Source organism: Camelus bactrianus, chromosome 3 (genome assembly GCF_048773025.1).
Source record: "Camelus bactrianus isolate YW-2024 breed Bactrian camel chromosome 3, ASM4877302v1, whole genome shotgun sequence".
Lineage (NCBI taxonomy): Eukaryota > Metazoa > Chordata > Mammalia > Artiodactyla > Camelidae > Camelus > Camelus bactrianus.
Window position 1 is genome coordinate 100,485,242 of NC_133541.1, and position 15,923 is coordinate 100,501,164.

A 15,923-nucleotide genomic window follows, 5' to 3' on the forward strand; every position below is an offset into this window, starting at 1 on the left:
TCTCGCGAGAAGTTGGCTTTACGCGATGAAGATGATACTCTCGTGAAGAACGTTGGTTTGGAAATATTTAGAGAAAACAATACCAAGAAAGACATAGATTCTCCGGCCTGCCCCCGCTAAGCCAGAACTTTTAGCGGATCGCCATGAAGCCGGATAGCTCCTTGGCTTCCGGGTGATTGCCGGAGATAGGGAGTCCGTGAGGAAAGCGTCCTTTTCCTGGAAACATCTGGATGCTCCCCGGGCTGTATCCAATTTGGAGCCGAACTAAGAATTTATAACTAACCATGCTGTGGATTTTAAAACACCCAAATCAGTGGAGTGAGGACTTGCTGTCCACTATGTAGTTCTAAGTCTGTGTGTGCTGGTTATGGAAATGTTCGTAGGAGGCCTATGACTAGGGGTCTGTTTCTGTTTTGAAGGCCCTCAGAAGGAACAAGGATGATTCCTCTTTTTAATGTATTCGACGTAGATGTAAATGGTAACAGAGAAGTAAGTGTTCTTCTGGAGGCCCATGTTCGTTTAGGACAGTTATCTGAAAGACGAATGGTCTGATTAGAGTATAATTCAAATATTACTCCCTGTCAGTCATTTGCCAGTAATTTTTAAATTAGTTTGGAATTTTTAAAATTCCACCTCTACTGTTTTGAGAACTGTTTTCTGCTTGCCTCTTGTATGGGTGGTCAGTTATTCATCAACATGTATTTATAGCATTTTAGCCTAACTATGTAACAGTTTCCACTTCTTCCTATTCATTTCCATTTATTTTTTAATAGGATCAGTTTGGTAGAGCATCAAGGTCATTTAAAATTTAATTTCTGTCCTCTAAAATATTAACACCTGCATCTAAGTTTAAGAGAACTCACTAAAAATGTGATTAACATCTACAAAATTAACTGTATTTCTTTATGTACTTGTCTCCCTTGCTCTAGGTTGGAAGCTCCATGATAATCAGGAATGTAATATTTTGTTCATCTGGTCCTGGTGCCTAGTATCAAAACATGGGAGATAAAAAAAATAGTTGCTAATTGAATGAAAGAATTGATCCATCCAGAAAAAATATATATAAATATAGCCCAAATTCTTTAATAATTTGTGAGAGAAAATATATTCCAAGTCACATTAAAATGAGATACAGCAACTTTATATACATTTCCTCTCCAGTCAGGGACAGTGCCAATTATCATGAGGGGAGAAGTTTGCAAAAAGTGTGTGTGTGAATGTGTTGCCTTTGCTTTTAGTAGACTGTGAGACTATGTATGATGGGGGGGATTTAAATGACTTGGCACCAGTCTGATTTTTTTTTTTATGTTAAGTCTGAGGAAAAATTAAGCTCTTCCACATAATTGTACTTTAGTTCTTTGTTCTGTAATGTGTTGAAGAATGTTAGCTGATGTATTTCCAGGATTCTCTCTTTCCTCTTTTTGAAGATGAAATTTTCCCCCTGTACTTATCCCTTCATTGTACCAGATTTTACGCATTTCATAGATATGAGTTTAACATGCTAGCCTCTGCATAATCCTTTTTTGTGATTATAAAATTTGAGGCCCAGCTTATACAAGAAGGTTATCCATATATTGCTTTGCATTTTAATTGCCTATGAGTTTTATGATGTTCAAATATCTTTGTCACAGAAAATAACCTGAGATAAATTCTATGCAATTCTGATTTGCCAAAATTATGATATATTTTAGTTAGTAAACCTTTAAGTAGAAGATTGTCAGGAATAATTAAAAGGATCAACTGTAGTTTCCCCTGAAGTATCTACCTCCTTCAATCTTGAAACATATTTTCTCCTTTTGAGTTTGACACGTTTTCTGAAGGCTATTTTTTTGCAGGGTAATTACATTGATCCTAAAGCTAAGAGCTCTGCCAGGTCACCATTACCTTAATGTCTGTTGATACATGCAGTTGTGTGTGTGTGTGTGTGTGTGTGTGTGTGTGTGTGTGTGTGTGTGTGTGTGTGTGTTTATGTTTATCAAATCCATTTGACATACAGAAACACTTTGAGTTGATGAAAGAATTACACTCCTGTGATTGTTCCATGGAATATCTGTGATACTAGTGAACCAAAGATTTGGGGGTAGCAGTAAATTCTCCAGAGTAGTAACAAGGCTCAGAAGGCTTCCTACCTATGATAAAGGAGTAGCACTATCAAGCTAATGCTATATGATTGAAAATTCCCTTTAATAAACTTCCAAGTTCCTTATACTGTGGGTGTTAAAAAATTATGGGTTATGGGAGAAGCCTTGCTTGTATCTTGGAGATAGAAAATTAAATTATAGGAGTGAGGAAATAGCAAATACCCTTATATATTGCTCTAGCAGTATATAAACAGTGAAAAGCACGTTAGCCAAAATGTTGCAGTCTCTTGTATTAAGTGTGATGCTTTCTATAGAAAAAAGACCAACCTGATTTACACTGGTTTAAACAATAAGAAAATGTTTTTGAAAACCAGGTAGTCTTGAGCAACTCTGTTCAACAGAGATATAATATGACCCATAGATGAAAGCCACATTATTAAATTATTTAATATTAAATTATCTAGTAGCTGCATTAAAATGGCAAAAGGAAACACATGAAATTAATTTCGGTAGCATTTTATTTAGCCTAATTATCAAAAATATTTCAACATAGAATCAATGTAGAAATTGTTAATGGTATGTTTTACATTCTAATTTTGTACTAAATCTTCAAAATCTGGTGTGTATTTTACACTGAAACACATTTCATTTTGGACTAGTCACATTTCACGTTCTCAGTGGCCATGTGTGGCTGGCTGATGGTTACTGTATTGAACAGTGCAGTTCTAGAAACATGGCTGCCTCTAGGCATGATAGAATCATGGCCTGGCACAAATTGTTTTAACTTCCTGATTTTAGAGAATGAACATTTATTTATACTTGTTATTCTTTCAGCTTTTCCCTCATCTTGTAAACTTCGAGAGTCTATGGTCATAAGAAATCTGACAGAAGTAACTGGGGAACTTCCTTTCTTGGCTGTGGTAAGTTCAGAGAGTGTCTCTCCCTAACCAGAATCTGTCTTTCAACTTGATTGGTCTAACTAAGACTATACACCTATCCCTGGCTCAATAGTAGTCACCAGCGGAATACCCTAAGCCTATGATTTTCAAAATGGTGGGGAGGAGAAGACATTTGATGATGCCTGGAGACATTTTGATTGTCGCAACTGTGGGGGTGGTATCTACTGGCATCTAGTGGGTAGAGGCCAGGGATGCTGCCAGATATCCTATAATGCACAGAGCATCCCCTCCACAACTAAGTTATCGGGCTCAAAATATTACCAGGGTTGAGAAACCTTGCCCTAAGCTCAGTTTTTAAATTATTAATTGTTTTAAGCCAGTATTCCTCACTAAACACTGACAAGAGGAGTGAGATCACCACTATTGGTTTAGTATCAGACCCTACTACAGCTATGAATGGGTTCACCTTCCCCTTAGGTATGTGGAGAGTGGACCCACTACACTAAAAAGAAAGTGTTAGAAGAGATGAAAGGGCATGGGCAACTGTCTTAGTCTTTTTGGGCTGCTGTAACAGTACCATAAACTGAGTGGCTTATAAACAACAGAAATTAATTTTTCAGCTCTGGAGGCTGAGAAGTCTGAGATAAAGGCACTGACAGCTGTGGCGTCTGGTGAGCGCAGGCTTCCTGGTTCGTAGATGGTAGTCTTTTTTGCTGTAATCTCACGTGGTGGAAGGGGTGAGGGAGCTCTCTGCAGCCCCTTTTACGTGATGACTCCACCTTGATGACCTAATCACTTCTCACGAGCCCTACCTTTAAATACCATCACATTGATTAAGTTTCAACATGTGAATTTTGGGGGACATAAATAGTCAGTCTGTAGAGGTAACCGATGGTATACAAGAAATAGCTGATTATTGGGGGGATTTTAATAGTATGTATGTAACTCCAAAAAAGATACAACTGGCCAGTAAGCCCATGAAAAGATGTTCAACATTATTAATCATTGGGGAAATGCAAATGAAAGCAACAATGAGTTGCCACCTTACACCCATTAGGATGACTACTCTCCAAAAAAAGGAAAGTAACAAATATTGGTGTTATATGGAATAATGAAACCCTTGTGCACTGTTGGTGGGAGTGTAAAACGGTTCAGCCACTGTGAAAAACAGTCAGTGTTTCCTCAGAAAAATTAAAGAGAATTACCATGTGATCCAGCAATTCCACTTCTGGGTATATTTCCCAAAGAATTAAAAGCAGTGTCTCAAGGAGATTCTTGTATACCCATGTTTAGCAGCGTTGTTCACAGTAGCTAAAAGTTAGATGCACCCCAAGTGTGCATCAACCAGTGAAGGCATAAGCAAAATGTGGCATGTGTACATATGATGAACTAATTCCTCAGCCTTAAAAAGGAAGGAAATTCCTTTTTTTCTTTTGAGATATGATTGACCTACAACACTATGTTAGTTACAGGTATACACATAGTCTTTTTCTATACATTAGAAAATGATCACCACAGTATCTCTAGTTACCATCTGTCACCATTCAAAGTTACTACAATATTGTTGACTATATTCCCCATGCTATACACCCTTGTGACTCGTTTATTTTGTAATTGGAAATTTTTAATATCCCTCACCTTTTTCACTCATCCTCTCACCCCTCTCCCTTCTGGCACCCACTTGTTTGGTCTCTGTATCTGTGAATCTGTTTTTGTTTCGTTATATTTGTTCATTTGTTTTGCTTTTGTAGATTCCATATGTAAGTGAAATCATACAGTGTTCGTCTTTTTCTGTTAGACTTATTTCACTTAGCATAATAATACCCTCTAGGTCCATTCATATTGTGGCAAATGGCAAGATTTCATTCTCTTTCATGGCTGTGTAAATGTACAATACATCTTATCCATTCATTTATTGATGGACACTTAGGTTGCTTCTGTATCTTGGCTATTGTAAATAATGTTGCAGTGGACATAGGGGTGCACATATCTTTTTGAATTAGTGTTTTCATTTTCTTCAGAAACATACCCAGAAGTGAAATTGCTGGATCTTGTGGTAGTTCTATTTTTAATTTTTTGAGGAACCTCCATACTATTTTAAAAAGGAAGAAAATTATGACATATGCTGCAATATAGATGAACCTTGAGGATATTATGTTATGTAAAATAAGCCAACTACAAAAAAGGCAAATACTGTATGACTCTGCTTACATGAGGTATTTAGAGTGGTCAGAATCATAGAGACAGCTAGTAGACAGTGTTTGCCAAGGGCTGGAGAGAGGGGAGAATGAGGAGTAACCATTTTATGGGTATACATTTCAGTTTTACAAGATAAAAAGAGTTCTGGTGATGGATGATTGAGATAGTTGCACAATGTTATAAATGTGTTTAATACCACTTAACTGTACACTTAAAAATGGCTAAGTTGGTAAATTTTATGTTATGTGTATTTTATCACAATAAAAACAGAAAAAAAGTATATTTGTCTTTTAACAGTATGGATAGGTGGGTAGGAGTGGGTTGGAGGTGGCAATAGTTCAGTGGTAGAGCTCGTGTTTAGCATGCACGAGGTCCTGTGTTCAAAAAAAATTTTTTTTAAGAAAAGGAAGCTTCAGTAGTATTCTTCAAAAGGAAATGTCAAGAGGGAAATTCTGTCAGAATGTTTAAGTGGATGTCAATTTTAATAAATTAAAATTTTGATTTAAATTTTGTAGAAAGAGCATTTTATTCATATTTTGTCAAAAAGAAATAGAGACTTGTAGCCTTTGTACTAAACCAACCAGTATTGTAAAGGAAGTCCAAGAAATAAAGCAAATCCAGTCTCCTGTGAGGACCTTCAGAAATAACAGGCGGTAGATATTGCCCTGGACCTCTGGGTGCCGCTGTCGGCCAGTCCGTGGCTAGAGTGAAACAAAGGAATCCACTGGCGTTTCTGACGCAGCGATCCCTGATCCCCGCAGACTTTTGAGAAACCCATCAGGAAGGGACTCTGCACACCGTCTCTCCCGGAATCTTTTCCAAATATATGGGTCTGGCAACTCAGGGTGAGCCGCTGCCTTATCTTTCCAGTGCACTTTGGTATCCGGCAGCAACCGCAGCGAGATGTATTCAGACCTACGAAGCAGCATCAAGAAGACACAGAAAGAGGTCCTCCCACTGGGAAGGGCGCGAGAGTGCAGGAAGCACTGTTTTCCTTCCTGCTGTCAGTGTTCACTCGAGTGAACTGCGAAGTAGATGCGCTGCAAGATTCCCGATTCTGGAAGAGGTAACCAAGGACTTAAAAGTGGGCAATTTTGCTAAAGATCTACATCTCGGTGACCAGAACCATGGGTGAGTGCTGAGAAGCCTGTCTTTACCGCCAGCAAAGAGAGCAGGGAGGAACAAGACAATGACAGGATAGATCTAGCTGGTAGGCCAAAGGAAGTCCCTAGACTCCCTGAACCTGAAAACTTTACTGGAAATCCTATAAATGCCTTTCATATAAATGTATTTTTATCCTGGATATAAATAACATAAGGCTTTTAGTGCGGCCATTTTGTTTTGAAAATTCTGGGAAAACATCTTAATAGGAGCAAAGTTTACTCCTAAACTGCAGTAGATATGGATGGTGCAAATAATTCTCTACAAATTTATGAGATTAGTTTCAATTAACCATTTCCCCCACTGCCAGAAGTAGAAGAGAGCACAAGGGCAGTAAATATCCTGGTTATTAGAGAAATTGGGACTGGAGGAGCAGAGCTGCCACCACTTAGTGGTGGGAAGGAAGCAGAACAGCTCAGAGAATGAAACGGATCTTGGATGCCAGAGCCAACCCTCCCATACTGAACCACAAAGAGTACAGCAGAGTCTGCCTTCTGGAGGACGTGCCTTCCACCTCCTTGTCTACATTCTTCAGGTGATCCCTTCTGACGTAGATGATACCCCTAAGGTAGAGTTCTCCTGTACTTCCCACACAGTCCCACAGGATATACAGAATATATCCTATAATAGCAAGCACCATCTTTGATTTTGAAGAGTGACAGTTACATCGTAGCCTCTTCTACGGTGTAGAAGAGGACAGGAGACAGTTAAGGGCCCAATCCTGGTTGAAATGGAGGTTGGGAACCATAATGCAGTGCAGGTGACTTTCAACTGAGTGTCTAGTCCTATTAGAGATCAGAACTGTGGTTGCACTTACCAGAACAACAGGACTCAAGAGACTTGCTTAAAGGGATAAGTGAAAGATATTGTAAAGAGTAACAAACACACAGCCAACAATTCATCTCTAACAATTACTGTGGAATTCTTTGTAAGCTACTGACAGATGGAATTCTAAACTGGAAGCAGAATCAGAATTTCCATGTACCGACAAGAACAAGCTGTCCCTCTCCTCTGATGCATCATGCATCGGCCTGCATACAACCCAGATTAACAAAAATGCTCTAGTTTTCCAACAGGCCTACTATAGTCCTGGAGACCAGGAACACTCACCAAGAGCCTCCGTTGCACATGTTAGTGCTTCCACCTTGAACTTGGAGCCCTGAGTGCCTCTTCTTTCTTCCTGACCAGCAACCTGGGTGCTGTTGTCCAACGTGTCACTGAGTGCAGAGCACAACAGTGCTTACCGCAGCCTACCTTTGAGCTGACTCTGCAACCATGACCAGGGTTCGACTGGGCTTGGTGTCATCCTGAGCCTGCCTGTAATGGTGGACTACCACTGTGAAAATGGCGCAGAAGATGCTATGCTGGCAGTTGCACCTGGAAGTTGTGTCGCTCTTCCATGGGCACCATATACTGTGCAGCCTGGTCGCCAAGGTGGGTACTGAGTGGGGTGCAATGCCTGACTGTCCTATCAGGTGCTTCAGACCACCTGCTCTGATTCTTCAACCTGAGGATACACAAGAATGGGATGCACGCTGTGGCACTGCAGGTGACAGACGCAGCTCTCTGGGGCTTGCTGGTTACCATGCTCAGTGACGACAGCCATCACGCTGCAGCTGGTCTTTGCCTGTGGTTTGCAGGAGTTGCAGTCTTACCTCAGCAACCATCTGGCACCTGCCACCAGAGCTACAGTTTTACTTGGTCTCTGTGCTCTTCCTCCTGGCAGTGATTCTGGTCATCACCTGGTCGGTGCCTGTGATGTTCCTCCAGCCCTGCTTTCAGCCTGGTCCGTGGACCAAGCCTGGATTTGTAGTTGCTTCCATTTCAGGAAGAGATTTCCCTATTCCTACAGTCTATATGTGGCTTCAGATATTGCAGTCTTTAATTTCTTCATGGTAACTCAGAAACATCTTTCAACTGGATGTTTTCTGTAGTGCCAACAGTGAAGCCGTAAATATTACATTGGGTTCAAATGTATATGTGTGAGTTTTAACACTTTATTTCATAAATATCCTGATGTAAGCAGTCATGATCGGTTTTGGTTGGATTTGGGGGTGCAGGGGGAGCTCTACAAGTTTACTTGCTAGTTTCTATGTGTATTTTGATTTGTTTCATTGGCCCAGAAAATTCCTTTGGGCCAAACTTTGTGCCTATTAATGCATGTTCTGAAAAGTTATGTTTCCTACTAAAGAATTCTTTCCTTGCAACATTGAGGGAGGTTCACTGCATCTTTAAGTGTCTGCTCTTTGGCTCCATTATACTTGTCTTTGAGAAGCTGAGAAAATATAGATTTGGTTATACAGGAACACATATTCTCTTTCCAAAAACTGTTCTCTGGCCTTCAATTGTTTCCTTTCTTTCTTTCATCATTTTCCAGACCCTTCTCACTCACGTGCCCATGGGTTGGCTGCCAATATCTCGTTCAGTTTGTTCCTGAAAAATGTCAGCCTCTGGAATGCAAAGATCATTCTTCCCTAACTTTTGGGTTAAGATAAATAAATCACACTAGGCTGAGACATGTTAGTAACTGTTTACTAATTTTGCAATGCGTAAAAGAAGGAAAGCAATCTAGTTTTTACATCTTGATTTTTTTAAACTTTTAAAATATCTTTTGGGGGGAGGTAATTGTGTTCATTTATATGTGTGTGTGTGTGTGTGTGTGTGTGTGTGTGTATTTAATGGAGGTGCTGGGGATTGAACCCAGGACCCTGTGCATGCTAAGCATGCACTTTATCACTAAGCTATACCCTCCCCTCCTCAAAATCTTCCTACTTTAGAAAACCAATTTATCTTGGAGAAAATATTAAGTGTGAATGTAGGAGAATACATATATTATCCTAATATAGGCTGGCTAAAAATAAAGATGTGGCCTTTTTCTTGTCAGTTTTGAAAAATAATATCACCACCTCTTGTGTCTCTTAAATATAAAATCTAAATTAGATATTCATGTCACATTTTCCTAAGGAAATTCCAAGAGCTCAGTGTTATTTTATGCAAAATATATTACTTTCAGCTGAATTAAAGGTCTTTTAAAAGTCCATATTAAAGACATTTTAAGCTCCATATTACAGAGATACTTCAGTAAAAGGATGGGGTAAAACATGTCTTTCAGAATTCCAAGGTTTCTGATAAATATTCGAAGCACTGTGGATAGGAAATGGGACAGTCCAATTTTTAAAAAATCTTCCTTGGACTCTAAAAGTTTATTTTTCCCTTCAGTTTTTTTCATCATCCTGTCAGAGGGCAGTTGCTCATCTATATGGCCTGGGCAATTATCAAGTGGTCAAGATACATTACAGAGGAAGGGAGAGATGATTTTGTCCCCTTTGTGATGTTTCCTGAAAAGCAAACAGGGAAAGCAGATAGTTTGGGAATATTGGGATTCTACTGTGTGTTGCAATTTAGCAATATGTAGATATAATTAATTAATTGAACGTACTAATTTTTCTTTTTCGTAGTTACATTGTGTAATGCTTAACTATTTCCTTGATAATAAATTAAGACCCTGTTAATGAGAAAGGAAAGTTCAAGTATTATCTAGGAGTGCAGTAAAAGGTTAGGACTCTGGGTGTCGCTGTTCACCAGTCTGGAAGAGAAAGGCAGCGCGCACCCACCCCGCGAGGCGGAAAAACTTAGAACCTCCATCACCGCCAGATTGAAAACAGCCTCCCTTAGGCTGCCCAGATTCTACTTCTGGACCACTTTCTGCTCTGAATTGTCCTGAAAATTAGGTCAATTTAGGTTTAGAAGAGCAGAGAAACAGTACCCTTTGCGCTGGCCTGGAAGAAAACTATGAAGCAAAGAGCAATGGCGATTCGAGTGAAGCTGCTCGGCTGCAGCAGGCTGATTCTGCTGTTCCTTTTTCGGGGGCTGTTTCTGGAAGCCTATGCTGGAAAGGTCTGCTACTCGGTGCCAGAAGAGACAGAAAAAGGTTTCTTCGTGGGCAACATCTCCAAAGACCTGGAGCTGGAGCCCCGGGAGCTGGCGGAGCGGGGAGCCCGCATCATCTCCAGAGGTAGGACGCAGCTCTTTGCTCTGAATCCGCAAAGCGGCAGCTTGGTCACTGTGGGCAGGATAGACCGAGAGGAGCTCTGCGCGCAGAGCGCACGGTGTCTGGTGAGTTTTAACATCTTGGTAGAGGATAAAATGAAGCTTTTCCCTGTTGAAGTGGAAATAATTGATATTAATGACAACACTCCCGAATTTCAGTTAGAGGAAGTGGAATTTAAAATGAATGAAATAACCACTCCAGGTACCAGGATCCCTCTGCCTTTTGGGCAAGACCTTGATGTGGATATGAATTCACTCCAGAGCTACGAGCTCAGCTCCAACCCTCATTTCTCCCTTTATGTACAACAAGGACCTGATGGGTCCCAGCAGCCAGAGATGGTGCTGCAGAGTCCCCTAGATAGAGAAAAAGAAGCTGTCCACCACCTCCTTCTCACTGCTTTCGATGGGGGCAACCCAGTCCGTTCAGGAACCCTCCGAATTCGAGTTCAAGTAGTGGATGCAAATGACAACCCTCCAGCGTTCACTCAAGCACAGTACCACACAAGTGTCCCTGAGAATGTGTCGCTGGGCACTCCGCTGGTCACAGTAAAAGCTACCGACCCAGATGAAGGAGCCAATGGGGAAGTAACATATTCATTTCACAACATAGACCACAAAGTGGCGCAAATATTTCACTTGGATTCTTACACAGGAGAAATATCAAATAAAACACCTCTGGATTTCGAAGAATACATGATTTATCCAATGGAAATTCAAGCTCAGGATGGTGCAGGCCTCATGGCCAGAACTAAGGTGCTGATCAAAGTTCTGGACATAAATGATAATGCTCCAGAGGTGACCATCACCTCTGTTACCACTGCACTCCCAGAAAACTTTCCTCCTGGGGCCATAATTGCTCTTATCAGTGTGCATGATCAGGACTCCGGAGACAATGGTCACACTACCTGTTCCATTCCTGAAAATCTACCCTTTAAACTAGAAAAGTTAGATGATAGTTATTATCGTTTAGTGACAGAAAGAACAATGGATAGAGAACTTACCTCCAGGTACAACATCACAGTAACAGCAACAGATCAGGGAATCCCGACTTTATCTACTGAAACACACATTTCACTGGAAGTGACAGATATCAACGACAATGCCCCTGTCTTCCTCCAGGACTCCTACTCCACCTACATTCCAGAAAACAACCCCAGAGGTGCTTCCATCTTCTCTGTGACAGCCCATGATGCTGACAGCAATGAGAATGCAATAATCACTTATTCCTTGGCGGAGGACACCATCCAGGGGGTGCCTCTATCCTCCTATGTCTCCATCAACTCAGACACCGGCGTCCTTTATGCATTGCGATCCTTCGACTATGAGCGGTTCCGGGACCTGAAACTGAAAGTGATGGCGCGTGACAGCGGGGACCCGCCACTCAGCAGCAACGTGTCACTGGGCATATTCGTGCTGGACCAGAATGACAATGCCCCTGAAATTCTGTATCCCGCCCTGCCTACGGACGGTTCCACGGGCGTGGAGGTGGCTCCCCGCTCCGCAGAGCCCGGCTACCTGGTGACCAAGGTGGTAGCAGTTGACAGAGACTCAGGCCAGAACGCCTGGCTGTCCTACCGCCTGCTCAAGGCCAGCGAGCCAGGGCTCTTCGCGGTGGGGCTGCACACGGGCGAGGTGCGCACAGCGCGGGCCCTGCTGGACAGAGATGCGCTCAAGCAGAGCCTGGTGGTGGCGGTGCAGGACCATGGGCAGCCCCCTCTCTCTGCCACTGTCACGCTCACAGTAGCTGTAGCTGACAGCATCCCAGACGTCCTGGCCGACCTGGGCAGCATCAAGCCCTCCACCGACCCTGACAACTCAAGTCTCACGCTGTACCTGGTGGTGGCGGTCGCCACGGTCTCCTGCATCTTTCTCGCCTTTGTCATCGTGCTGCTGGCGCTCAGATTGCGGCGCTGGCACAGATCCCGCATACAGACTGCAGGTGTACTGGCCGGCTTGCCCGCCTCTCAGTTCGTGGGCGTGGACGGGGTGCGGGCTTTTCTGCAGACCTATTCCCACGAGGTGTCGCTCACCGCGGACTCGCGGAAGAGTCACGTGATCTTCCCGCAGCCCAACTACGCGGACACGCTCATCAGCCAGGAGAGCTGCGAGAAAAGCGAGCCTCTCTTGATATCTCAAGATTTACTTGAAATGAAAGGAGACCCGAAGCAACTTCAGGTGAGTTTGTTTCTTTCTTTGAATATCATGAAAAACAATTATGCCAGTGTGGTTATTATAAAGCTTTAATGCTCGTTTATTTGAAAAAAAAAAAAAGCAATGTGGTAGTCATTAGTTCTGTTTAAGTACGTGTTCCTTTTATCTTCTGGAATTATGGTGGGGCTGCACCTCCTGGCCTGGTAAGGCTGATGGGCCTATTAAATAGTTCTGACCTATACATTGTGAATGAAAATGTATGAGTCTCTTCCTGGAGGAAGCTCTAGTTGCCACTGTGAGAATTGTCAGACCCCTGACTGACTCTTTGAAATTGTGACTGAGCCTTCTACTTGGGTCCTTGAATAACTGCCATGAGAAAAGAGTCTTGGTTGACCCAGCATTGATCTGTATACCTGCCATGCGTAGGCCTTTTTCATTTTAAGTTCCTGTAATGAAGTTTATCACTTCAGCCTACCTAGCCTATCCTGATATACATATATGGTATCTTAGGCTCTTATAATGTGATTCTTAACTCCTTATAAGCCAGACTGAATTCTCTTCAACCTGATGACATAAAAATGATAGGGTAAAAAAACATAGAGGTTGGTCAAATTCTTTTATCTAGCATGTAGTCTCTATTATGTATACTTAAAGTGTGTGTGTGTGTGTGTGTGTGTTCATATGGATTTCAGCCTTTTGTCTGAACATGGGAAGCTCAATTGCCTAAACTGTTCTGAGCCTTGGAGTGGCATTTCTTCTTCTTTGAGAAGGATTTTGAAATGTAAGGAGATATGTCTCAGCCTCTGTTAGAGATTTCCAGGCCAGCCACTTCAACAATACTTTCTTGGGCTGGAAATTGTTGGCCCATTTTGAAATTTATGAAATTACATTCACCCATAAAGATGCAACAGAGAGTCATCCAAAATTAAGCAAAAATATATTTCATTAGATCTCAAACAGAGGAACACATCTCTCCCTCAATATATTAGGAAGAGGTACATTCAAAAATGTGGGACAACAGGGCCTGAGCAAAATAACTGAAAGCAGAGAAGTGTGTATTCTCATTCAAACATGCAAATGCATCACAGAAAAAAAGCATGTTACCATTGGAATAATTTTTAAGGAAAAATCTTTACAATATTAATATAAATTTCCTTGTAATGAGAAAAAATTTTAAATGGCTAGTGCCAGGGGAACTTTAGACATTCAAAGATAATTTTCTAAGGATTCCATATAAAACGTAGCTACATATCTATACATTGTGAAAATGCACAGAGTACAATGGCATCTAGATGGATATAGAATACGGATAATAAGGAGTCTCAGACATCCCATTTTTGCTAAAAAGATTTTTTTAAATGATGGGCAAAAATTCATTACAATAGAAAGGAAGGAGGGTTTTTAGTAAAAGGAACAGAAAGTATAAAGTTATGAAGTTGGGACAACAAGGGAAGGATGTCGTAGGAAAACATAATAGTCTGTCTTGACTGGAGTATAAGATGAGTATGGATTAGCACTGCAAAATAATAGACTAAATTGTTGAGTTGGTGTCTAATTTGGTAGTGCATTTGAAATAAAAGTATTTGTTTTAGTTACCCAAGATCAGTTCAGGGATTACAGGTAAGTTTCAAAATGAAGTGTCTAAGAAGTCTCAATGCCTCTCCAGGATTTACCAGTGATCAACTCAAACTCACTTTGTCTAATAATGGTATAAACAGACTGGAGCTCAGAATTGGCACTAAGGAATATTGTGTATACATTCATATAGTAAAGCACTGGTTTCATAAAAGTAAATATAGCTTACACAAGATTCAGTTTTATAAAAGCATGTGTGTGTGTCCAAATACTAGACTGGTGTCTCTAACAAAATATAAGTTTCCTTTATACTTAGTGGGAAGATTATCTATGTTTTAAAATAATAAGCAATACATTAAAATAAGTCTAGGGCTTGGACTAACTCTTTTTTTGCAAAGATTAGATCTAATCTAATTGGTTACATCTGCGCTAGTCATGCCAGTGTTTATACATTGAAATCACTGAAGATACTTTTGCCCCCAAAACTGAAAAAAAAAAATTGTATGACTTACAAAAAATCTTTAATGAAAAGAGAAGAATATAAAATAATGGCAACACCTATAAGATGATAAAAAAAACTAGAAAATATCAAACTAAATGGTAAGTTTGAATAGTTTGTTCTTTCCAACAAGTAAAAAGACAAGATATATAGATTCAAGAGCTTATACTTTGAGAAATTGTTGGGCTATATGCAGTTTTCCCAGAAAACCTCTGGGCGCCGCTGTTGACCAGAGGGAAGATAAGGGTTCTCAGTTCTGCAGAAGAAACGGGCAGTGTTTTTCTGCCTTGTCCTGTCCTGTGCATATCAGAACGCAGACTCGGCTCCTGTGCACCCTAAAGCGCCTAACAGTCAAGTCCTACCCTCAAATCACAGAAGTCCAGGGTGCTGTCATTGATTTTTTAAACATCCCAGAGACATCTTGAAGATCAGCTTTCCAGAGAATTCAAGAAATGCTAAGGAGCTTCAGAAAAGCTGAAACAATGAAAACTCAGGTACTCTTTCTCTTCGTGCTGTCTTTGTTGTGTGGGGCCATCTCTCAGCAGATCCAGTACTCTATTCCAGAGGAGCTGGCCAAGGGCTCAAGGGTGGGGAACCTGGCCAAGGATCTGAGGCTTAGCGTCAAGGAGTTGCCAGCTCGAAAACTGCGGATTAGTGCAGAGGATTTTTTCAACGTGAGTACAGAGAGTGGGGATTTGTTAGTGAATGGTAGGATAGATCGAGAGAAGATTTGTGGGAGGAAATCAGAGTGTGCACTAGAATTTGAAATGGTCACTGAAAACCCAATGAATATTTTCCATGTGATTGTTGCAATTCAAGACATTAACGACAATGCACCATGGTTCATTGCAAAAGGCATTGACTTGGAAATCTGTGAGTCAGCCTTACCAGGGGTAAAATTCCCTCTGGATTCTGCACAAGATGCAGATGTAAAAAGTAACTCACTGAAGATATATACCATCAACCCCAATGATTACTTCTCTCTGTCAACGAAGGAAAGTCCCGATGGAAGTAAATACCCAGAATTACTGCTGGAAAAACCTCTGGACAGAGAACAGCAGAACTATCACCACTTAACCCTAACTGCTGTGGATGGTGGGGACCCTCCTCTAAGCGGCACTACCCAGATCCGGATACAGGTTACCGATGCCAATGATAATGCTCCAGTGTTCAGTCAGGACACATACAGGGTTAGCCTCCAAGAAAATGTGTCCCGGGGAACTTCCGTGCTGCAGGTAATGGCCACTGACCAGGATGAGGGCATTAATGCAGAAATCACCTATGCCTTCCTCAATGCCCCAACAAGTA

At 41.3% G+C, this 15,923-nt stretch overlaps 1 protein-coding gene across 1 annotated transcript; it reads left to right on the top strand.

Moving 5' to 3' along the window:
- The first annotated feature begins 11 nt into the window (after nt 1-11).
- Nucleotides 12-15,059, top strand: LOC141573264 (protocadherin gamma-A1-like). Its single transcript, XM_045513354.2, has 3 exons — nt 12-489; nt 2,916-3,001; nt 6,050-15,059. Exon 3 carries the CDS (start codon nt 10,133-10,135, stop codon nt 12,632-12,634), a length of 2,502 nt encoding a protein of 833 aa, XP_045369310.2. The 5' UTR covers nt 12-489; nt 2,916-3,001; nt 6,050-10,132; the 3' UTR covers nt 12,635-15,059.
- Nucleotides 15,060-15,923: the final 864 nt, after the last annotated feature.

What these genes read in the sequence shown, in the direction of transcription:
- LOC141573264 (XM_045513354.2), top strand. Translation starts at nt 10,133, where the DNA reads ATGAAGCAAAGAGCAATGGCGATTCGAGTGAAGCTGCTCGGCTGCAGC.